At 43.4% G+C, this 23,621-nt stretch overlaps 1 protein-coding gene across 3 annotated transcripts in view; it reads right to left on the minus strand.

Moving 5' to 3' along the window:
• Positions 1-498: 498 nt before the first annotated feature.
• INTS9 (integrator complex subunit 9) overlaps positions 499-23,621 on the minus strand; it is a 68,524-nt gene continuing 45,401 nt past the window's right edge. The window contains exons 10-14 of one of the 3 annotated variants that reach the window (XM_035895415.1): positions 19,539-19,663; positions 17,942-18,109; positions 5,120-5,218; positions 2,733-2,870; positions 499-1,821 (exon numbers count right to left, since the gene is read on the minus strand). In XM_035895415.1, coding sequence (XP_035751308.1) covers positions 1,645-1,821; positions 2,733-2,870; positions 5,120-5,218; positions 17,942-18,109; positions 19,539-19,663 — 707 coding nt within the window. In that variant the 3' untranslated portion in view covers positions 499-1,644. The remainder of the gene's footprint in view (positions 1,822-2,732; positions 2,871-5,119; positions 5,219-17,941; positions 18,110-19,538; positions 19,664-23,621) is intronic. The other 2 variants (XM_009639905.2, XM_035895414.1) reach the window with 2 other exon arrangements.

Consider the following 23,621-nt stretch of genomic DNA (forward strand, 5'->3'; position numbering starts at 1 on the left):
CTTCCCCCTTCCCCTGCTGCCTCAGCTCAGCTGAGTTTATCACATGGCCTCTGCGTGTTAATAACAATCTCTTTGGAGATTTAATTACAAGGTGAAATATGTCCAATTCTATTATTCCATTTTTGCGTGATGATAAAGAAGCCGAACTACTGCAAATGTTGTAAACTCTTACGAGGATTAATGCTACTGCAACAAGGTTTTTATCACATTACTGATACTATTTCTCTCCCGCCCATGACACGCACGCAAAGCAAAGGTATGGATGCTGGATTCTGTACATCCAGTCAAATAGAAACCCTTAATGAGTACGAAATGTGATGTGGAAACTGCAATAGCAACTAGTTTTTATTGCAGAGCTGTTCTTCCACTGCCTTAATCTCCCCAAAGCTATAAACGGAAGGAGTAGTTATATTTCACGAATGTGTATACACACGCACAGGCGGACGTGGAATAGGCATGCAGATGCTTTTATAAACCACGGAATGTGCTTTCTCTTTGGCAGTCTTACTACACTCTTTATTTTTAACACCAAATAAATACAAAACAATCCAATAAAACCCAAACGGCAGTAAATCTGAGAAAGCGGTCGCTCTAAAAGGCAATACTATTAACTAAGTTTAGGCCCCAAATATATGATTTTTGGGAGTCAAAAAACTCCCCAGGTCTGCGGTACAGATGGCTTTGTATAAATGACTCAGTATTTCAACCAGGATTTGGGATGGCGGGGGCTGAAAGGACAGGGTTTTTGGAAGGTAGAAACAAGAGGCACTTAAAGCTCAAAAGGTTTTCCATGAGCACTGGGAGTTTAACTACTTTACGTATTTTTTGAAAGTGTCTTCCTGAGAGACGGCCTCCACGGATGATGGAACTGGTCCCCAGGAACTGGTTTGTCTTTACTGTCTTTCAGTGAAAAGCTCAGAGCTGGGTGGACAACCCTGGCTGTAACAGGCGAGGGTGCTGCATCAATAAACACCTCGCATTGCTAAAGCACACAGCTTTTCCCAAATCCCTCTGCTTTTGCAGGCTATGGCCAGGCTCCTGCTGCTTCAAAGTTGTTCTATGTGTCCAGCATCGCTCCCTTTTTTCAATTTTTATTTTTATAATCTTCACCTCACCGGCTTTCTCCTTCCGCCTCGTGCCAGTGAAACACACGCGCAGAGTGCAGATGGAGGACGGACAGCAAATTGGATCTGGTGACCAGGAAGCAGCAGTGGGGAGAAAAATAAATCTCTTAATAACTGAGGCCGTTGTTTCAATATTCTTACAGAGTTTCCTCAGGTAGAGGACTGGGGCACACACCGCTGAGAGGGTCACACAGAGAAATGTCTGCGTCCACACACAACTTCACCCTGACCTTGTAAATAAACACTCTATTTATTTACTCTGCAGTCTGTATCTCCTATAAGATTCCAACTCCCAATTTTACAGCACAGGAATCCCCTCCAAAGTATTCCAAAAACGGTTAAAAATAAAAATGTAAAAAATAGATATTAAAAATACTTCCTCGCTTCTCCGTGAAGGGGAAGGTGGTTTCTGGTCTCTTTGAATTGGGAAATTCTCTCTCCCCCTGGGGTCACCCTCTGGAAAGGTCTTAGCTTTGGTGCTCTGGGGTGTCTCCTTGCAGAGCAGCAGGATGTCCATGAGCTAAAATTTCTGCAGGAATTTGAGAACCAGGTCACGGAGTTTCACCCTCAAAGGTTCATCGTTGTCGCAGATGATGTGTGTGGAGTCCTCCTCAATCTGAATGAGGGTTTCTGCCTCCTGGAGGAGTACGATGTGGCCCTTGGCTGTGTCCTCCACCTTCACGTCACTGAAGCCATGCTAGATGTAGTGTTGGGGAGGGAGCAGAAGAGAGAGATGTTACTACAACTCAGGAAAACAGGTAGAGATGAAGGGCGGAATGGCTACAAAATAGAGAGTGCCATTGCAGATGTCTTAGATCTCTGGCATTTGCAGAGGAAATGCGCGTAGGCCAAGCTAAATACGACCCTCATTATACAGGTGGATAAACTATAGGACAGGGAGGCTAAAGCCAACGTTTTCCACTACACCAGGTCACCGCAATTGCAAAATCTTGAGAGACAAAGAGGGCAAATGGCTCCTTTAACTACAGACCTGACCATCTGCTGGCATTACTGCCTCAAAGATGATGATAGTGAAGAACTACTGAACCTCAGCACAAACTTCCTCACAATCCTGCCCTTTTTCCTGCTAATCTTCTCCAGGGAGTCATGCAGGGCTCCACAGAGCAGTAACCAATAGCATGTTCAGCCACCCAGCCTCCTGTCCCGCAGCCCCCCAGAAAGCTTCTCCATCAGCGGAGACATCTCCAAGATCTCTTCTTCATTCTGTCACCTTGTTTTCACAAAACCTGGTGGAACTTAAATACTTTTAAGACCACCTCCCCGCTGTTCAAATTCATCGGCAATCAGCTGATGAATCCAAAAGTTACATGGGGGAGATTTCCCCACCTGAAGTGACCCCAGCAGCTCTGCTTCCATGGGAAACCAGGAGGAAATGACTGATATGAAGCCCCTAGATCACGACATGGCTCCACAGGGAACTGTTCCCTCCATAATCAGTGCGGGGACACGCGTTCCCTGAAGCGCTTTGCTAGCTCGTTAGCCCCTCTCCATTTCAAGCGACGCTAAAATTATTTTCCCTCTCTCTGCTAGCAAAGCAGCACATTTCTGAGACTGGTAGAAATCCGCTTGCCACCAAAGACTTATTACCTTCTCGAGTGTCTGCACAAACTGGTCCACAGGAATGGAGCCGCTCAGCAACGGCTTCAAAGGTTTGCACTCTGGCACGTCATCACTCACTCGCTTTCTCTTCTTGCTGGCGGGAGGTTGCAGAGGTTTTGGAGGGAGCTAAGGGACGAGAAGGTGCACAGTAACGCAGTGAATCACATAATCTTATTATGATTTAGTTGGAATAACAAGCACATGAGATAGAAAAGGAATACTGGTTTTGTTTTCTGCCACTAAAGGGCAGAATGTTGCAGCGCTGAAGGGGAGAGGAGAAACCCAGCCTTGGGCCCCACTCCAGCTCTGCGCACACACAGGCCACCATTTGCAGAAATAAGTTAGCAGTTTTAGTTCAAATCTCCACCATCTTAAAATTTCTATCAAATTCAGCCCTGTTCAAATTTCCCTCATCTTAACAGGCCTGTCTGACTCAGTTCAAGACTGAAGCTTTCTATTTTAGCATTCGAGTACCCTGCAATATTTTCTAGGAATCATGCCTTAAGGAAGTCAATGCCTTGAAAATCACACTCTAAAAGATGCAACAGGTTGGGAAATGGCCAAATCCAGAGCAAGCAACTATTCGGGCAATGAGAAAAATGGGTAATTTATTTCTCACTGGCCTCGGAAAAGTCTTTAGGAAGAACTTGAATGGAGACAAGGAGGCGTTGAGAGATGCTGCAGTGCCTGAAAAACCACTGGAGTGTGATCTGGGTATAATTTTGTGTTGCTTCAGAAAGCTCTTGGCCTTAACACACCCCTGCGACCCTCCTCCATCAGCGGGGAGGGGGGGCAGGGTTGGCACGTGCAGCAGTAGCTGACCTCAGGCGGCGCTGCGCACGCGGGCACGGTGCAGGGGCAACTGAGTGCTTCTGAAAGACCCTTCCATGGAGATGAAAACCAGATTCCTATAAAAAGACCAGTGAGGAAATTACTGTGTAAAATAAGTCCATGTGTCCCATGCCAAGTTAGTTAGGTCGGGGAGGTGTCAGCACTGGTCTTTCCCAGTGAACCAGCAACTCAGTTGCTGGGAAAAAGGTGCTGGGGAAAATTTCTTCAAAATTTTGGCAAGATTGGGCCAGGGATGCATCTGCACAACGCCCAGGGAATTTGCCGGAAGCAGCCCATACGCTCCAGGTGACAGACTGGGCTCCTCTCAACTGTGTCTTTGCCATCACGTAGCATCATGTCTGAACCTGCTGCTGTGATGTCCCCGTGTTTCTTTCAACAGCCAGGGACGGGTGGTTTTCATCCTTGGGAGAGAAATTCTGCCTGCTCAGAGTCCAGTTCCACAAGTAGGGATGCACCTGAGTCACTTTACAAACCATTTCTGCTGAAGTTGGTGGGCCTACGTGCATGTATCACATTATCTGTGCATGAATCACTGCTGTGGTGAGGCCCAGGCTCAGCCAAGGCTGACAGATACCCCTGTGCTGGCTTACCTCCATCCATATGTGAGGGCTCTGGCGTTTTAAGCCTAGGTCTAAATTAATTTGGCATCAGGAATCAGAGTAGAGAAGGGCGTAAATGAACAACACAAAGGAGAAAGCAGCCTCAGACCAACTGCATTTTAATATTTCGATTTGTTCAGTGTTGCCTAGTATTTCTAGGGAACTGACTTGGAAAAAGTAAGACAGCCTGTCTGCTGTGCAGTGATATAAATCCTTAACTGATCTTTATGTCCCTGCAGTAAAGACATTACCATACTGGGCCCTCTTCCCAAGTGTAGTGGGCCCAAGCCCAGCCCTACTGCCCGGTGGGAGAGGCAGCATCATGAGGAGCGTGGCTTCACTGAGCTCCCTGCACGCTCATGCATCAAAGCAGAAAGGTGATGGGGGCAGCCTCTGCAAAGCAGGACCACCAGACATCATCTCCCTCTGCGGAGCATTAATGTCAGGAATTGCAGTGTCAGCCCAAGGGAGGCGGTAGGAAGAGAGTATACACTCCTACTTTGTACAAGGATGCACAATCTGCTTCTTGGGGAACAGGGCAACTTAAGGAAGCCAGTCCCGTCACATACCTAATGTTTTAGGTCATCTCTCCCCCCTGGCCCCTAAGTCCGTGAGCGGCTGACTGATGCTGATCCTGGTGTACGGGTTATGGGAGACAGCAGTATGATTTGTAGCCTCTCTTCAGGAATAATCTCACTTCCCCTTTTATCTTAGCCAGCAACACGGCCAACAAAAAGAGGGTAGAGAGATTTATTTGCATCCCACTCTCTAAGTGTAATTCCTCACTCGCACATGCCAGGACAAGGGCTCTGTGCCGGTGTGGAAAGAGTTGTTGGAGAGGTTGCCTCATGAGAACAGCTGGGGTCCCAGATGGCAGGAAACCCGGTGTAAGGATATTTTTCTCCCTTTCCCATTATACTGTACCTGCAGCACATGCTTGTTGTCTTTAGTATGCAACACGGCAGAAACTGTTGCTAAGGAAATACCAGGCTTAATCTCCAAGGGCACAAGTGAATCTGCAAGCTAAAGCAAAAGAAGGATTTTGTTCAGCAAGTGATAATCTCAAAATTTGTATGAATCCAGCTGTGATTTAAATTGGCAGCATGGTATTTTTAAACACGGACTAATGAACTGTAAACACAAACCCACTGATACAACGACGGAGCGCTCCTCTTACCTGCTTAGCCCTCCTTCCAGCTCTTAAAGCTGCTGCCTTTCATGCTGTTACCAGAGCAGCGCGAGGTTTTCAGTAACCCAGGCATGTCTCACAAAATATAACAATTAAAGAGAAACCTCGTTCAAAAAGACATCAACTACTTCATTGATAATTTTGATGAATAAAATTCATAATGTAAATTCCTCATTATTTAATACGTTCATTACGTCGATGGACAATGAAAAATCCAAGCCAGCCTCCTCTCTGCTCCGTAGTGCTGTGGCATTCTGGCTGCAGCACAGCTGGAAGAAAAGGGTTTGTCCTTAAAAACCCAACGGCTCTATTGACTCATTTGAAATTTTTCCTTACAACACTGCGTAGAAACCCTTACACTGCCTTTTATATAATTCTTCTCTGAAAGAAATAAAATTTAGTCTTGGCTCCAACTTTGAATTCAATGGCAGCCTCCCAAGATGCTTGGCAGTGCCTGCGGAGTGGGCAGTCCTGCACCTGCTGAGACTTGCGGAAGTTGGCCAGCTGGGAAGCACCTCTTCCAGCCACGTTTCCAAAGGAACGGTGCAGAAAACAGTGCTCACGAACACAGAAAATGATTCCCTTTTTCCCCTCCAATGGAGTTCTAGCATCGGCTGCCCTGGAGTCCTGTCCAGGACTGCAGCCGGATCTAGTCCCAGATACACAGGTTCCTTCACACCGCACGGGCCAGCAGCCCAAGTGGTTTCCAAGTATCGTTCCCAGCCAAGCACGCTCCTGTTATTCACTGTGGACCTGAAGGCAAGAGCACGTGAAGTGTGTTCTGTGTCTGTGGGGAAACCTTGCAGGTGCCTCATAAACCAAAAATGGGTAAGATCACGCATTATACCACTGGATGGGAGGACTTCTCAGTTGTGACAACAAGTTAACGCCTGAGGGGCGTTAACATCTACTTGGCTGTTTTTCCCAACAGCTTTGTCGTTAACCCACTCAGAGCATCGCCCTGTTCCATGTAGACAGAGCCTCTACAAGATGATCTTCATCTGAACTCCATTCCTTTTCATCTTCAAACACATGGCACCTCCAGCTGAAGCCAGATACTAAAAGTTTAACCTCCAGGTAAAGGAGCTCTTGTGAAACTTCAGCCATCTACCGTAGCACTTCCATGGAGCAGCGCTCTGGAGAACCAGCTATCACCACTGCCCTGCCAGCAAGGCGACACCAGCTCTTTTTAGTTCGCCAGATGCTCCCATGCATGCAAAGCAGTAAGAAAAACGGAATGGGTTTTAGAAAAGCATGACATATTCCCATTTTGGAGACCATGCACCTGAGGCAACGGAAGATTAAATTCCTCACCAAAGGCCATCTACTGAATTTGCAACAGGATCCAAACCAGGAGAGGGACAGAGCAGAACAACTGAACCCTGCCACTTCCCAAGAAACTTCAGGTACCAATAGTTTACTGCCAAATACTCTGGTCTGCTGTAAATTATGATTACGTAGGTGATCACTCCATTACTGCAAAGTTCCAATCCTTGTGAATGCAGAAGCAACTGAACTTGACTTCAAAAAGCACTCACTACTGGCCTAATCCTTTTGCCATCAAAGCACTGAGAAGGCTTTTCTGTTGGCTTCAACAGCAGCAGAATTCAGCTACATCTAATAACTTCTGAAAATCTTACCTACCACTGTTAAAGCTGCAGGAACATTTTGAGAGCACCTCCTTGAAATAAAGCAGTCAGATAGATGTTTGTGTTGGAAAAACACAGGCGTTTTCAGGCTGAATTCAAATCCCCTAAATTTTTGCACGTATTCAGACTTGGTGAATCTTAGAAATCAAAATTTCATGGAGCAATTCAGAGTGCTCTCTCTCTGGGACTCTGTTCAAGATCTTTAAAGCAGGGAATTTGAATACGGCCTTTACAGTTTGTTGTTGAAAGCTAAAAGAATGAAAATATAATGATAATTATTGCTTCACATTTCCCCTGGGAGCTAAAAATAGTAACACTTGCAGCAGCGTGTTATGCTGCACTTTGCAGTGGTCGAAGGCACTTTCCATTCCCACCACCTTCCAGAGGAGGATCAATACAAAATGGGCTCTAATGAAGAATACATGGCAAAATGACAAACAGTGTAAAGAGAAAGATCCTTAAAAACCAGAGAGCCGCTTAGAATCAAAGTCCTCTTCTGCCACTGAAATACTTTAATATTAACATTTATGCAGGTTTTAACCACACAGTTGGTAAATGGCAACACTTTAATTATTAACAGTCAAAAAGACAAGTAAGACAGACTATTTTATTTTCTCTAAGCTATTGCTTCATCTCACAGCCCTCTCCATGTTGCAGCCAATCTTTTTATTACAGAAGTTCACTGACCCAAACCAAAAAGGTCATTTAATCACATCCAGTAATTCACCCACCAAGACCAGACAGCACTGCTACACTCCTTTCGACTGACCTCCTGCACACACAGATCACAGAACTCTTCCAAAATGCTGGATTAAAGAAACCCTTTTCAGAGAGATAGCAAATCTTGTCTATACTCCAAGCAATGGCAACTCCACCATTTCCTCTCGCAAGCTGTTCCAAACTTTAATTTTCCTTCCAGCTAGGAAACCGCGTCTTATTTCAAGGTTGAATTTGTCCAACTTTCAGTTGCTGGATCTTGTTATGCCTTTGTCTGCACGATTGAAAAGCCCCCCACTATGCAAGAATAAATGCTTCTTCCTTCCAGTCATTATCACAAGCCTAATGCCACATGCTGGCATCAGGGAAGTCACGAAAGCGGAGACGCACGGCACTGAGCACTAACATCGCATTAATCAGTCCCCTGCCTATGGATGAGCACTTGGACTGCCTTAAGACAAACTCGCCTCTGTGCGTGTGTATGTGTACTGTGTATTTCATTTTTTAAAATCCCTCCTGTTAGGGAAAGTTTAAAACAGAGACTAACCGACAAACAAAAGTCATTGACTCTCAGTAGTCTGAAACTGCAAGTGTTGATGTGAACCTTGTAATGGTTGAGGGAGAGAAGAGCCAGCTTGGGAAGTTCTGCTCCCGTGATCAGAGCTGTCCACCTGTGCTCTTACAGAGTAAATACATTTTTACCGTAAACTGCAGTTGAATCTTCCATGTAGGATTGCATTTTCCACAGCAAGATGAGATCTGATGCATGCTATGTGAGCCTGGACACCACTGTTGGCCAAACTATAGTTGTCTATAAAGAAGAACAATGCACACAGGTTACGCTAAAGTCTCTACTAAGGCCTTCATCGGGGCCAACTCTCCCTAGGCTTAAGGTTGTGTGCTGTCTCCAGTCACCAGCCAAAAACCCTCTTGTTGGCAATGAAGAGCTGAAAAATGGCTGAGGATGGGATCTGAAACTCCTACCGTTAAAAAAAAAAAAAAAAAAAAGGGAGGCTGAATAATCAGTGAATAAAATCAGGAGCGGACCAGAATGATAGCACACGCGGTCTTGGTCCTATGGAGGACCAGGGGCAAATGTACACAGACATACACCAGCCAGTATTTTAACATCCAAGTTGCACCTATACTGGCAGCAGTGACTACCAGTGATTTCTTCCTGGGTTTCTGGGACACCTCTCCAAATGTCTCCCTTTTCCCTCTTCCCCTCCAAGTTTTCTAAGTGCAATAGTTCTTGGCTTACACTAGAGAGGGTGCAGGAAGACTGACCCAGCAAGGAGGGCTGCAATCTGAGTTGAACAAGGTGAGCTGGATGTTTACCCTCCATGACTGGAGCACAGGGGAATGTGTATTTAGAAAGGGACACAGCTGGGATTTTAAATCAACATTAAATGTGTATTTTCCAGATTTGCAAACTGTGCATAAATGTACGATCTCTGCATTAGAGGTAGGAGCCAGAGTTGCAACTCTGGATCAAACCAGAGACATGAAAGGCATGAAACAGAGCTGTGAAACCACTGGGCAGGACAGACCCATTATGAACTCAACACATTGCAAGTCCTTAGAAAAAATAAAGAAAGAATAAAGTTGTAATATATTCCTTGGGGCAGGGATCAGTTTTGTTCAGTGCTTGTGCAATACTTAGTGCTCAGAAATCCTAGTAAGGGGTCCCTTACTCATGCTACTATACTGCAGTAATTAAGTAAATGGAAGGAAAATTTACAAAAATCATCAGAAGTGGATCACATAAGATAACTGCTGAGGGAACTGGGGCAGCCACAGCCTGTTCTTCATGAGGCACTAGCACGGTACCACATGGGAAATTACAAACTGTGGATTTCTACAGCAGTCCTGAGGTGGGGAAAGTGCTGGTTAATGCACAGATATCCTCAGGCAACTGCTGGGCTGTTGCTGCAGTTCCTGAAGGGTCAGTCTTGAGCCCACTCCCATGCAATTTTTATTAATAACCTCAGCACAGAACAAAGAGAGCGTTCAGAAGGCCCTGCTGAAGTTTGTAGAGGCACCCTTAACAGAAAGAAAGATCAGGCTATCATACAGGAAGAACTAGATGACCTCAAGAACTGGAGTGAGAAAAACAAGATGAAGTTCAATAGGATGAAATGCAAGGCCAGGGACTGGGCTAATACTGAGAAATTCTGCTGTGAGCTGGCAGCTGCTGGAAATGACAGAGGTGAAGGGTCCAGGTTTATTAGGCCATCCCATGAGAACGGAGAGTCACAAATGTGACATGGCCATGTAAAAGCTAAATGCAACTCCAGAAAATATCAGGTAATTCTAGCAGAGATGAGCTATTGCTATTATATTGGGCCCAGCAAGATCTCATCTGAACTACTTGTAAATTGTGGGTAATTTAAGTTCAAGTAAGATATGCTGAAGGGTAGATTAGGGCAGGAGAAGCTGTCTTGTAAGAGGAAACTACATCTCTGGGCTTGTTTAGCCTGGCAAAAAGAAAGCCAAAAGAAGAATTTGATTATTCTACATAAACACCACAGGGAAAAATACAAACAAAACGGAAAATCTATTTATGCTAAAACATGATGTTAAGAGTAAGTATGTGCAGACCAGCCATGAATATGCGTAGGCTGGAAATTAGGATGTTTCTAGCCATCAGAGACAGTGGGTGTCTGAACAGCATTCTAGTGGGAACAGCAGGGGCAAAAGTCTTCATGATTTGAAGCTGGTGCCTCACATTTTTTGAGGCACATTATAAACACTATTACTAACTGCAGCTGGGTTCTGGCCATGTAGCCCATGAGGGCACTTCCATTTCTAGGTGGAAATGATTGCTTATAGCCTTGGAGCTTGCCAGGTATGAAGAGATTGCCACCCAGCTCCTATCCCCTAAAAGGGATGCAACTCATATGTGACAGAAAAATACCCTCTCCCAATTGTTAGAGAAGCCCAAAGATTTTAAGGTCTGCCTGCCTTCAGAGGGAGTCCACCAGGCTCTAGTGATCACAGTTTCACAGAGGCTTTTACAGTAAGTAGTCCTCAGCAAAACCTGAATGGAGAACAACCCGCCTCATCCTCCATCCCCTCACTCACCTTGCTCCTCACACACTTCAAACCCAGTTTCTGGATACAGAAAAGCATCCTCCCAGTGTACCTTTAATAGGAAAAGAGCGCCCAAATATTCCACATGCTTGAAAGCTGTGCAATAGCCCTTTCATGAGCATGGACTGTCAGTTTTGTAAACAGAAGAAAAAACACAGTCTTCATCCTGTTGCTTATATTTGGATGGCAACGTTAGGAAAGGGACACAATTTACCTCACCTCCTACCTCCCTGCCTCTTCTTATCCCTTCACTATTTAAGTTCCAGGAGCGCTGCTGTCAAGCCACTTGAAACCAGGCACAGAAATGCACAAGAGATTACAGTGTGGGCAGAAGTCTCAAACAGGCTCAGCCTTGGCTTTATACCATCTGCTAAATCAGGCAGAGTCTGAGTGCAGGATGTCTGCAAGTACCAGATCCTGCAGAGGAAACAAAAAGATATGTGGTCAAACACATGCACTGAAGGGGAAAGGTCTAAGGATTTGAATATGCCTGTGGAGTAAGCAGTCATGACCAGCAAGCGTATTAAACACGGCACAAGCATGCCACAGGCCATTTGTGCAGCAGAATGGAAATTGGGGAATCTTTCCAATGAGACTTAAAGGAACAAGGGTATTTTCAACAGAGAAAAACAAATACCCTAGAACTAAGGGCTTCTATATAATCGTGAGTGGGTGATCTGAGTCATGCCTTGTTGGGGTTTCAGCCTCAGATTTTACAGAATCCAAGTGTATCAAATGGGACGATCAGGTTGCTAAACTAACCCTAACTGAATAGATCTTTCAGTCTCTGTGGCTCTGCTACAGTTCTCTTTGGAGCAGATTTTAAAGTCTCATTAACTTCAGTGGATGAAGAATCATGCCATAAATATCTGAAGTTTTTGACATTGTTGCTTGCAGGTGCAAGCATCTTAGCTTTACTCTTCCATAGAGCCAATATCTAGTGGAGAAATAAAAAAAGCTGAAGGGGTAGTCCTGCAGTTTTGAGCAATGACAATAGGACAAGAGGAAATGGCCTCAAGTTGCACCAGGTTGGACATTAGGAAAAATTTTTTCACAGAAAGGGTTGTCAAGCACCGGAATGGGCTGCCCAGGGAAGTGGTGGAGCCCCCATCCCTGGACGTATTTAAAAGCCAGGCAGATGAGGTGCTTAGGGACAGGGTTTAGTGGTGGGATGGCAGGGGTAGGTTAACGGTTGGACTCGATGATCTGAAAGGTCTTTTCCAACCCAAACGATTCTATGAAACCCTTTCTTTTCCATGTACATGTTCCATGTTCAACTCATGGACCAGGGCTCCAGATCCTAATGAACCTCACCCCCAAAGCCTGGAAATCAAACCAGAAAGAGATCTACTGACCAACCAAAAGGAAATAATCCTGGGTGGGATTATAAGAAGTAGGCTCAGTACTAAAGCTAATGGCTGGCTTTTTGCCAATCCTGTGCCACGAGACGGTTTTAAGGAGGTATTTAAGAAGTGTAATGAAGTGGATTTATGGCTGTTTAATGAAGCTCTTCCCCAGTACGCTGCATAGCCTGCGAGCAGGCAGGGAACAGTTGTTTGGGGAACTTGTAAGAGGACAATGGAAGCCAGAACCAGCAGAAGCAAATATCAGCCTCAAACTTGAATGAAAAATGACAGCTAGGGGAAGCAAGGATGTGAAATATCTTCAAAGTAAAGGCAAGCAGCTTACAGATGCAAAAGAGGAGTCACTTGAAAGACATGAAAAGGACAGCAATCAAAATATTCAAAATATAGTAACCAGTTTATGGGTCAGCATGTCAAGTCAGAGTGTAATGTTGTTGAAGGTGATTGGGAAAAGAGAGGCGAGTGCCTGGCTAGAAAAGTGTTATCTTACAGCCAGCCATCAAAAACGAAGGAGAAACAAACCTAAGATATTAATGTGGGCAGGCAAAGGCAGGTTGGGAGCAGAAAAGCAGATCCACGTTTCATAAATCTAAATAGGACAATCTGCAGAAGAGACCAACCAGAGGAAAGGTACAGCAAAAGAAAAAAAAAAAAAAAGCAAAGGAAATGAGGGATAATACATTTAACACATTTAAAGCCCACAAAAGATGGGAGGAGGGAGGAAAATTCTCTGCAGAAGCAATGGGAGGCTGAACGGCCAGGAGAGAAGAGACATGGGAGTGAGGCGGGAGTTTTTTAAGAAGAAAGGAATGGCTGATTGCATCGAACAGCAATGACATAAATCGGGAAGATGGCAGACTACAGTGGTTCTGGCTTTGTCTAAGAAAAGGTTGGTAAAAAACTGGGACAAGACTAGTCTTGATGGAATGTCAAAAGGTGAAGTCAAACTTGGAGAGGGCCTGTGCTAGAATGAGGAAGGGACTCCAGATAATTCTACAGATGGTGGATTCAGTGAGCTTGGAGCTGAAGGGAGGAATGACAGTAGCAGAAGCAAGGAGGATGGTTATATTTCATTTACCTGATGGTAAGTGAGGCTATGGCATCTTATACAAAGGGGAATAGTCAGGGGAAAAGGAACGGAGAGGTCAGGAGACTGGATAATGTAGGGTCACCAAAGCAAGTCAAGGGTTAGAAGACAGACAGAAATCAAACTCTTTAGTCCCTGAAAACTGGAAAGAAGTTGGAGAGGTAAGATGAAAGCCATGTTTTGCCTTTCTTTCTCTCAAAAAGGAATTGGCAAGATCCTGTGTGGAAAGAGAAATGAAAATAAGAAAAGGGGAGGGTGGTGTGAAAGCTACATAATTATAATGGGCTGCCAAGTGGCTGTTTTCCTAATTCTTCTCTGCAGTAGTTCCTTATAATTTCATTTCATGTCAGGCTGTGCGTTGCATATTCACATTCTCCTGTACTGGCCTGTGTCCTGAAGAACTTGCAAACAGAGTATTTTAAAAACACAGAGCCCTCGCTGAAGTCAGTCTGCTGCTGAAATCAAGTGATCCGCACCATTGTTCCGTTGTAATTAAACTGGAGGACATTATTTGCTCAAGCACTACTGTTTAATTTATCTGTTTGCTCCAGAAGGTGCTTTCCATTTTCCCATCGTTCTCCCGTGAACAGACAATGCCTAACCAATTTCCAGGAAGCAGTCTTTTTTTTTTTTTTTTTTTTTTATTATTTTTTAAAGTGAAAGGCAGATGCTGAGAAGAACAAATTAGTTAAAGTGTAAAGGTTTCCACAATACCTCTGAGAGCCATTGCAGCCTGGTGCCTTGGGACTGTTAAAACCTCTCTCTAAACAAAGGCTGCTCTGAGTGTAAATCTCATTAACATACACCAGTCCTGCTTGACCTGACTTTGCTCTTCGGTGAAGTGATTGAAATGTAGACAAGCTCCAGCAGTATCAGTAAATTTACATCAGTCTGACAGGCCAGAATCTGAACCACTGAAACAATTTTGGAAAGGAAATTTCACACTACCGTACCGTCAGTCTGTATTGACTGAAACCATGCCGAGCCAACTGCTTGGTTGTCAAAAGCTTTGAGACAGAAGCTTGAGCACGTCTGCTTCTGAGAAAGGACTGTGTATGCTAGGAGAGGGCCCTGATCAGGACTTCATTGAAGCAGTCATTCTTTCATGAGCCTTTTAGCTGTACTTTAGACCCAAGTCCTAGCCCTGGAGCAGACCTAGCAATTACTTTTTTTCCCGGGGTGGATTTCATCATTCCAGTTTGGCCTAACATGGTTTTGACAAATAACAAGCCTTTGCAAGGTTTGCTAGGAGCTGTAAAATGCCCCTTCCAACTCCCACTTGAGCCTTCACAGAACCCCAGAGCTGATGGTAGCCTGTATGAAACAAATGCTCTTTCTTTGCAGTACAGAAATTCCTATATATTTAGGCATCATTAAAGAGTCTTCCTGGATGAAACTACTGAAAAGAGGACATTAAGCAGCAAATACTCTCGACCAGGGAGCCTCACCTATCATATCTGGAATCCTGTCTTGCAGAACCCACCCAGCAGAAGGGAACATTACAGCCATTTTTTGCCAGGTGTAAACCCTGCCTAAAACCAACAGGCCATTTGCATCAGCCTCTTGAAACCAACATCCTAATGATCCCTCTGCACAATGGGACAGACAGACAGGGCTTTTCCACTGGGAGGGGGAACGAGGCAAACCATGCAGATGGCACATAAAAATGATTAGCGAGGTAAGGAGATAATATCGTGCTTATTTAGGGGGTTAGCATCAAAGGAAATACAGGTCCCAAAAAAAAAAAAGAGTCTCGTCCTCCTTCTCCCATTTATTTGAAAACCAAGCAATGATCTTTTGGGATTGACTGTTGCGCCTGGTTGCACAGAGCAGGAGAGATGACATACTTACACTTCTCAGCAGTTATCAGCTATGCTGCTAAGACTCAAAGATCAAAGTCAGAGAGAGTGGGAGACAAGGTACCATCCCTCCCATGCCTTATCTGCAGGTCAAGCTGGAAGGAAAAACTAGCCTCACACAATGATGGGATGAAGACATGCTGAAACAGAGATTGTCCTGGGGAGATCAGTCTGTGATCACTACAAAGTTGGCACTGCTATTCCTCTAGCAAGTTCCCTCACAAAGAATGAGCAAGATCTCTTTTTGAGGATGATTTGCAGATCTCGGTGCTGGGGAATGGCATCCTAGTAACAGCCCTGAATCACAGCCTGGTTCTCAGAGGCAAGCACACAACCACTAATGGGTCTAACTCTCAAAGAACACCCTGAGGCAAGCAAACACAACCTTCCTGGCAACAATGGGGAAGGACAACAACTTTCCTGAAATCTCAGAGATGATCTGGTCTACCTAATTTTTGTATCATATTAAAAAGTCTTTTCAGGAGTGTCATTACATACCAAGTAGCTTTTTGCAACAAGTTGGTAAGTGCAGCTTTGGAACCAGGGGAAATATCTGCACGTGGAAAATCACATGAGATGTTTCTACTCCCTGAGCACAGACAGCTTTGAAATTAGGACTCCTGCGTGAAAATAATTTGATGTTATTTGTTAAAGGAAAAAAAAGGGGGCCATTTCTGTCAATATTCCTGTCTGTGCAGCTTTCTGCTCAAACTCTCCAAGTTAAAGTGAATGCAATAGAAACCAGCTCTCATTTTCTACGTGCTTCTTTGATACCCACTCCCAGGTTCGTGAATATCACATTGTCTACAGAGCATCCTCCCTCCAACATCCCAGCAGTTTTGGGAAGTGCTCTTGTTTCTATGCACTGTTTTTACCTGGAGGTGTAGGAAGAATCATAGAATTGTTTAGGTTGGAAAAGACCTTTAAGATCATCAAGTCCAACCGTTAACCTAGCACTGCCATCCCACCACTAAACCCTGTCCCTAATGAATCCATTCCCTTCAGTGACAGACGGCACCTAAAAACCACTGGAGATCTGGGTTTGAGCAATGGAGACCATTTTCACATTAGTGGCTGCCAATGAGACTGAAGCCACACGGCCTCAAGTGGAAGGGATTTTGCTGCCAACAGCCAGGCTAACAAGAGAAACACTGACTTGTTTTCTGATGCGGTCTAGCCCCATGAGCATGGCACTGCCTTCAGACTAATAAGCTCTGCCAGGGAACTCTGCAGTCCTCGGTGTCCTTTCCAATGTGAGCTGCATTTTGTGGTTTAGACTTGAGTTGATCATACAGGAAGACTCCAACAGAGCAAGAAACTTAACCTGCCCACTCCCATGGACCAGCCTAGCATTTAGACAACCCTTCCTCTTGATAGGAACTTCAAAATGTATGAGGGCTGGTGAATATTCACTTGTAGCATCTGTGCTAATTTGCATTCTGTTTGCAGGGAAAGCTGGTATCCATCCTCTTCACAGGGCTGACATAAGGGATCGGCTCCCATACAAAGGCTCACTTACACCCTCACAGTTTAGGGGAAAACCCAAAGCTTCAGTGGGTTACCTAAATAATAGGTAAGCCATGCGCTGGCTCTCTGCACGCAGAATGTGAGATTTGTTTTGGTCACGCTGGTGAATGGAAGCCACGTTTTACTAGTCTTAGGTTTAATAGGATCCAATAAATATGCAAATTCCCAAAAGAATTAAATATTAAATAGGTGCATCCAAGTGTATTTTCCAATTAAAAAATCCCTCCTTGTCTCTGGCAGTCCTCTAACCAGTGGGCTGCGCAGGCTCCTAACAGAACTGATGCTCAAAGCAGACACATGCAAAATGGTAGGAATGGGTGTTGCGGACCGGCTGAGGGATTTTGTTACATGGGTACTGGTTCTCTTCTTCATGGTTGGCTTAACTAAGGGTACTTCCTCCCTCTACTCTCTGATGAAAAGTAGACTCACATATCCAACAGTTTCCAAAGGGCAGGAACACCTGCTTGTAAAAAGTCACTGTCACCTTTGATCCAAGGACACATTTGTGCTGATTGGATTGTCAAAAAAGTATTTTAAGATCGTGTCTATTAGAATATGGGTCACCCTTTGTATTATGGGTACATTTATATTTGATTTATGGGGTTAATAAATTATTAATAGATGTTGCGGGCATAAGTAGTCCACATTATAGATGGCTGCAAGCAACCCATTAACCTGTTGGACTTCAGCAGTCTGTAGGAATTAACCATTTATTGAAACTGTTGTAATATAAATGAGCCATTTCACTGCTATGCCTTTAACATATGACTGAATACTGCTTCTCAAGGGAAAGGGTATTTCTCATGGCAGGTACAGCTGGGGAAGGAGAAAGACAACTCCTGGCTACTAACTCCCATATTCTTTGGATCTGTTCCATGGCCCTAGGCCACTAATAAAAACTCAAGTGCCTCAACTAACTGATATTTAAATTGGAGATGACTGGCTTGCCTCACAAGGGGCTAGCACAGATTGCTCTTTGGTCTGTATTTTGAGATGTGATATATCCTTGCGAAGGACAATTAACCCGAACATATTTTTTGCTTGCCCAGGTTTTTTTCAATTCCCATTAGCTTACACACTGAAATTCACTCTCAGAACTGCTTCTTTCTTAGCCCTCCATTTGAGAGAAAGCGCTTTACATGATCGTAGTCAACAGTAAACAGCAGCCGCGAGGTATCTTTAGTCAAAGGTCTTAGCAGTAGCTTGAATTTGGCTGTATGAGCAAGAAGCCACCACCTTTTCCCCCACTTTTGTTACTTACTTCTGGCATGATTTCGATCTTCTCATAGCGCCGCTTGTACGGAAGAGTCAGCACCTCTGCTCTGCGGTAGGACATCGGCGGAGGCTGGCAGTCTATCATCAGATCTGTGCGGTGGGACTGGGTGGGTGGTGGCTGAGTGTACTGCTCCGGGCAAACTACGTGGAGAGGCTGGAAAAGAAGAGTGATGATTTACAAAAATGTTTGGTTTACTCTGTGCCCTACAACAGCAATCACTGCCATAAGGCGGTTTGCAGATTGTTGTTAGCAAGCTGATTTATTTGTATGAAAACAACATTCAAAAGATGCAATCCAGAAGATCCAGTCAGTGTTGGAACAAACTGTTCAAGGGGCAGGCAGTCTTTGCTTTGCATACAAGGCCTAAATTTGTGTCTTTAATCACCACTTCAATATCAGCAGTCATGTTAGCTGCCATAAAGAGAGAAAAAAAAAGAATATTCAATAGCTTTTTTTTCCCCAAATCCTTGCATCAAAACTGGAAGCAAATGACAGCAGTGGTGGAGACCCTCACAAAACGGCATGGAGTGAGGCAATCGAATCAATATGTAAGGCTGCAAAAAACATTAGCAAAATAAGCAACTCTGAGTTTTCATGACTTGTCAGCAATATATTAACAAAGCATAAACGGACTGGTCGCCACAAGGATCACTGCAGGATTTAAGGAAGCCAAAGGACAAGACAGCGTTTCTGCAAACTGTTTTGGAAACAGCGTTATACTTCAGCAGCAAGATGGAAGAAGATGCTTGTCAGAGAAACAGGCGATGGCAATTGCTATCAGGTGTGCAGTGACAAGCCAGGCCACAGAACAATGAGATAAAACAATCCAGACATTGTTAAGAAGTTTGGAAGAAGATGAATTTTTGTGTTCAATAAGTTGAAGACAGAACAAAGGGAAAAAGCTCAGCCTGGAAAAAAAATGGGTATTATTTTAATTATGTCATGAGTCAGAAAGCAAGTATCAGTAGAAACAAATTGGATGGACAAGCCAAAAAGAGTCAAGGGGGAAAGCAGAGACTACATGAATGCTCTGGCCACCTTCTTAGACAGAAGTCTGCATTTTTCAAATGGAGTAAGGATAGCAGCGGATTTGGAAGAAGCATGAGAGTGAAACTCCAGAACAGCAGTGCCAGGACCAAAGCAGTTACCAACTGCAGGATAAAGAGCAGAGGAAATGGTTAAAGCTGAGGGTGCTGAGGACACTCAGCACTTGTGTACCCTTTACATTAAGACTGTATTAGACACAGCCAGGCTTATTCATATAAACAAGAAAAAGAATAACGGAAAAAGTTATTATATTAATGTACCTAAAAAGGAGGAAAGGCACGTACATGCCATTTGCTCTGCGCTCTAAGCTTTCAGGGATCTTCTGGCCACTCTGTGGAGAGATTGGCAGTCGCACCATATTCATTTCGGAGCAGGATGATAAAGGAGAGCTCACTGCTGTGTGCTCTCTCATGAAAAAAAGGATCTGAGTGTTGTCCTGATTTTGCTTTTGTTTAACATAACAGTTGTTCACAATTGATCTGTTTATTTCAGATGTGTGAAGAAACATAAGAAAAGGCCACAGAAAATTCATTACCTGGACTTCTTTGAGTAATTTAGACACCTGAATAAAATTCAGTCTTGTGTCAATGGGACAGTAAACACATTTCATTGCCAAAGGTTGATACGGAGCCAGGGCATCCAGGTAAGAGAAATCAGGTTCTGAAAAGAGAAATGTTGAAAACACTGAATGCTTATTAAGAACAAAGATGGTCCAATTCCTTTCTGATTCCACATTCTAGTCTAGACAAGCTGTTGTTCAGCAATGTTAATTCTGTTATAGATTCCTCTTCCCTTCTTCCTTCCCCCACCCGTTATTTTCAGTTAATTTGATGAAAATTATGCCCACAATTAGTCTTACCTTAATCAAGCAACAGAGCAATACTATTTCATTTGAACACATTATTGCATGATTTTTGTAACAAATTTAATCAAGACAAAACCATGATCTCTTATTTTTAATCAGATCCTGTAAAAGAAGGCAAGATGTATATACATTCTTGGTATCATAAGGTAACCAAAATGTCAGCTTGTTTTTCCCTAGGACAAAAATACAGCATAAAGATGATATTTTGATAAACGTGTACCAATGTCCTCTGCTGCAGACACATTATTTCCCAACTATTTTTCCTTACAGTATATACTTATATATTTTTTTTTTTTAATCTAAGTGCCAGTTTTAAACTGGTTAAAAAAAGAAGGGTCCAAATTTTAATACTTTTCCTTACAGTATATACTTATATATATATTTTTTAATCTAAGTGCCAGTTTTAGACTGGTTAAAAAAAGAAGGGTCCAAATTTTAATATAATCCAAGAGGACCCCATAGGACGCCCTCCTGTTGAAGGGGCAGGCAATTGGGCTTTTCACAGTTACGCCAGCGGAGCCGTTCCAGTTCAGGCCAGTATGAACTGAAGGTTACTTGTGGTAGGGGCTATCCAGAAGGAGAGACGATGGGCTGTGATAAATTTATTAGTTGGTATCTTTATTAGACCTAGCAAGTCTCAACTTCCCTTGGTACTCTTATATTGACTTTTAAAAATCAGATTAGAAGTTTGCCAAGGAAAAGCCATGCACTGAATATGCTTTTACTCACACAGAGAGTAATACAACACTGAGAATACTACAGAAAAATACTATTTTTTTGGTGAATGAAAAATTTAGGTCTTGTAGGTGACACAGTGTAGAATACATGCAGCCACTCAATTCTGGGGGTCACCAACTAATGAGGTGGAAAAACTTACGCTACCTCTATCTACCTGATAATTGTGGGATAGATCACATAAAGGGAATGCTAGAAAAACTGGTATTAGTTTGGTAAGTACAGAATGAGAAAGAGAAGGGGGCGCATGAAAGACTTAGCTGCTAGACTATTCTGAACCACGGGGCCTCAAAGGACAACCTGCAGAGAGAAGTGCAGTTGTGAACCACCAAGCCTTGCTAGGAAACAGTATGAGATATTCCTCTGTCATCTGCTCAGGCTGTGTAAAACCATGAACTTAAATGAAAATTTAAATACAGAGCCTTCGGTCTAGATTTAGACAGCCATCTACTATGTTCTTACATCACCTTGACGAGAGCACTGGCTGGGTTTCTCATGTAGACAGCAAGAAAAAATGTCCTTAAAACTTGACCACAGGAAGTTCAGCACCCAGCACAGCATCTGACATTCAATATTGGGCCTCATTCTACTGATAAAGACAAGTTAATTGCTAGCCTAAAAATCTGCTGCTGGCTAAGTACCAATGATCATGATGTGGTTATATTTACCCTGTGATAACAGAATATAGCATCAGCCAGTGATACATACGTTTGGAACTGTCAAGGAGATAATTTTCCCAAGTTTAAAGCAACTGTCAGAATAACTGCCTGGGAACATCAAAGTGAGAAATATTAGCAAAAAATCATAGTTGTACAAGAACATCTTACTAGGTGCCCAAAAAGCCATGAATCCACAAACATGAAATAAAAATTATACTGGGCAAAAAGCCACACTAGTTAAAAGCAGATGTTTTAGTGGCAATGAAACAAAGCCTAAAAATATCGATGTAAAAAATGGGAGTTAATGGCAGTTAAGTTTAATAGCAATGAATAGAAGTTTAAAAATAAGAACACTGAGAAGGTAGCTAGTTGAAGAATCATCAGTGGGCAATTAGGGTTACATCAGAAGACATTTTAAAACTCACTGGGGAAAGCCAGAAAACTTAAGTCAGGCACAGGTCCTCTGCTAGAGATGTACTATGAAATTGCAAGTAGTAAGTTTAAAAAGTTATCAGAAGAGAGCTTTTCCATCCCATCTGGTGCTTTGGATGACACAGAGATTTGACTGCTTGTACCTGAGAAAGCCATGAGGCAGCACCTATTCAGACTAAGTATTTTTGAATCAGTAGGCTTCAGAGAACCTACAGACATGGATTTTTTCATCTTAGAATCCAAAATGGCAACCAGTTTATAGTCTCTCTGAAGAGCTAATAACAATGTAAGTAGCCTTGGAAAAGCGAGAAATTCTAATGAAGGAATTCTAACACGGGACTTTGAAGACTTAGGATAGGTGAAAAACATAACTTGAGCTGGTCTCACAGTGAACTCACGTGACATACAGGAATAGCTGTTTTGAAACTACCAAAAAACCAGAAGTCACCTCTCTGGTGGAAGACGGTGCCTGTCAAGGACACATACTGACTTTTTCTGACAGAATTACAGGTCTTTAGCTTTTCTGCCAAGACATCTGATTTACTACTGCATGACAATGAGTTATAAAATCTTCCACTGTACAGCACTACTGTGGCATGCATGAGCTGTTTTTAAGATCTCCTAGGGAGTTAGGGTTTTAAAGTATTCTTGTTATTGGAGACAGAGCAAGAAGCAGACTTTCTACCATGTTTTCTTCTACAATTTCTTTGTGGTTTAGTGGCATTCAATATTTTTAATCAATAATCTATTCAATACTGCTTCAGCGGTAACATTTGCAGGGGACACAAGCGAGCAGAGCAGCACTACAGCTCACTCCCAGCTGGTGTCCTGTCTATTGGCTGCAGCTGCTGTGTTAGTCTATATTCTCTTGTAGTTGTTTTTTACATTACAAATTGGAAAGGTGGAGACTACCTAGCTCCTGTGGACTGAACAAGCAGTGTCATCATTAACAATACCGCATGGCCTGTAGTTTAAAGGTCCTAATTGCTAGAAACTAGGAGTCTTTTAGAGGAAAAGCTAGAACATCAGCTGCTATCACATACTGCTTCAATGCACCAGATTTCTTTTATAACTACAGGAGATTTTGTCTTAAAACAGGAGAAGCTAGATAATGAAATAATAAAAATCCTGGGCGTCAATGGAGGTGCTTCAGATGTCCACTGGAGTTACTAAGAACAGAAGAATTTAATCTGCTAGGAATTTCTGTAGACATAGATGTCCCTGTTCCAGCTGAGACAGTCATAAGGAAGTAGGAACATCCCGCCGAGTGGATGTGCCTACAGACAGAGACAGAAACTGCAGTCCAAAAGCCACGGGTAGCTAAGTTTAGGAAACAAAGCACCACAAGCGCCCAGAATCACTGTGCACTCCAAGGTCACCACAACCAAAGCAGATCTCAACTAGAGTTTCCTTTGAAGTATAAACTGGGAATGAATCTCAAGGATCATGACCTAATGTATCCACAGGTTGTTACGACCGTCATTCAGATGCCTTAACAACTTCCCAGGGCCACGTTCTAATAGAATTCTGCTCTATTTCCTCACTTCACAGAAGGATTACATTTTAATACCGAAAGAAGGCACAGAGTAAGAGTTCTTGCCATTAAAGGCCAGTTTCTGACACCCTCGCTGATGGCGAGTAGCACATTTACAACATGATTAATGCCACTGATTTCCTCTGCACAACTCAGCAGAGGGCGTACACACTCTGGTTTTAATCGAAGTCGCAACTGGAGTAGAATTCGCTATTTCCAAGATAATGCGTATCTATATTGCAATTTTAGCAATTACAGCAATTAGGACATACCTCCTGAAACTACCTCAAAGGGTAGGAAAGATGGGTACTGTACAGCTATGACATTAATGCTGTGGTACCATAAACCGTTTCCCAGCATAAACACAGTCTAGACTTAAGTGTCTTACCTGCT

This window comes from Egretta garzetta, unplaced genomic scaffold, assembly GCF_000687185.1.
Source record: "Egretta garzetta isolate BGI_Z169 unplaced genomic scaffold, ASM68718v1 scaffold325, whole genome shotgun sequence".
In the NCBI taxonomy this organism is placed as follows: domain Eukaryota; kingdom Metazoa; phylum Chordata; class Aves; order Pelecaniformes; family Ardeidae; genus Egretta; species Egretta garzetta.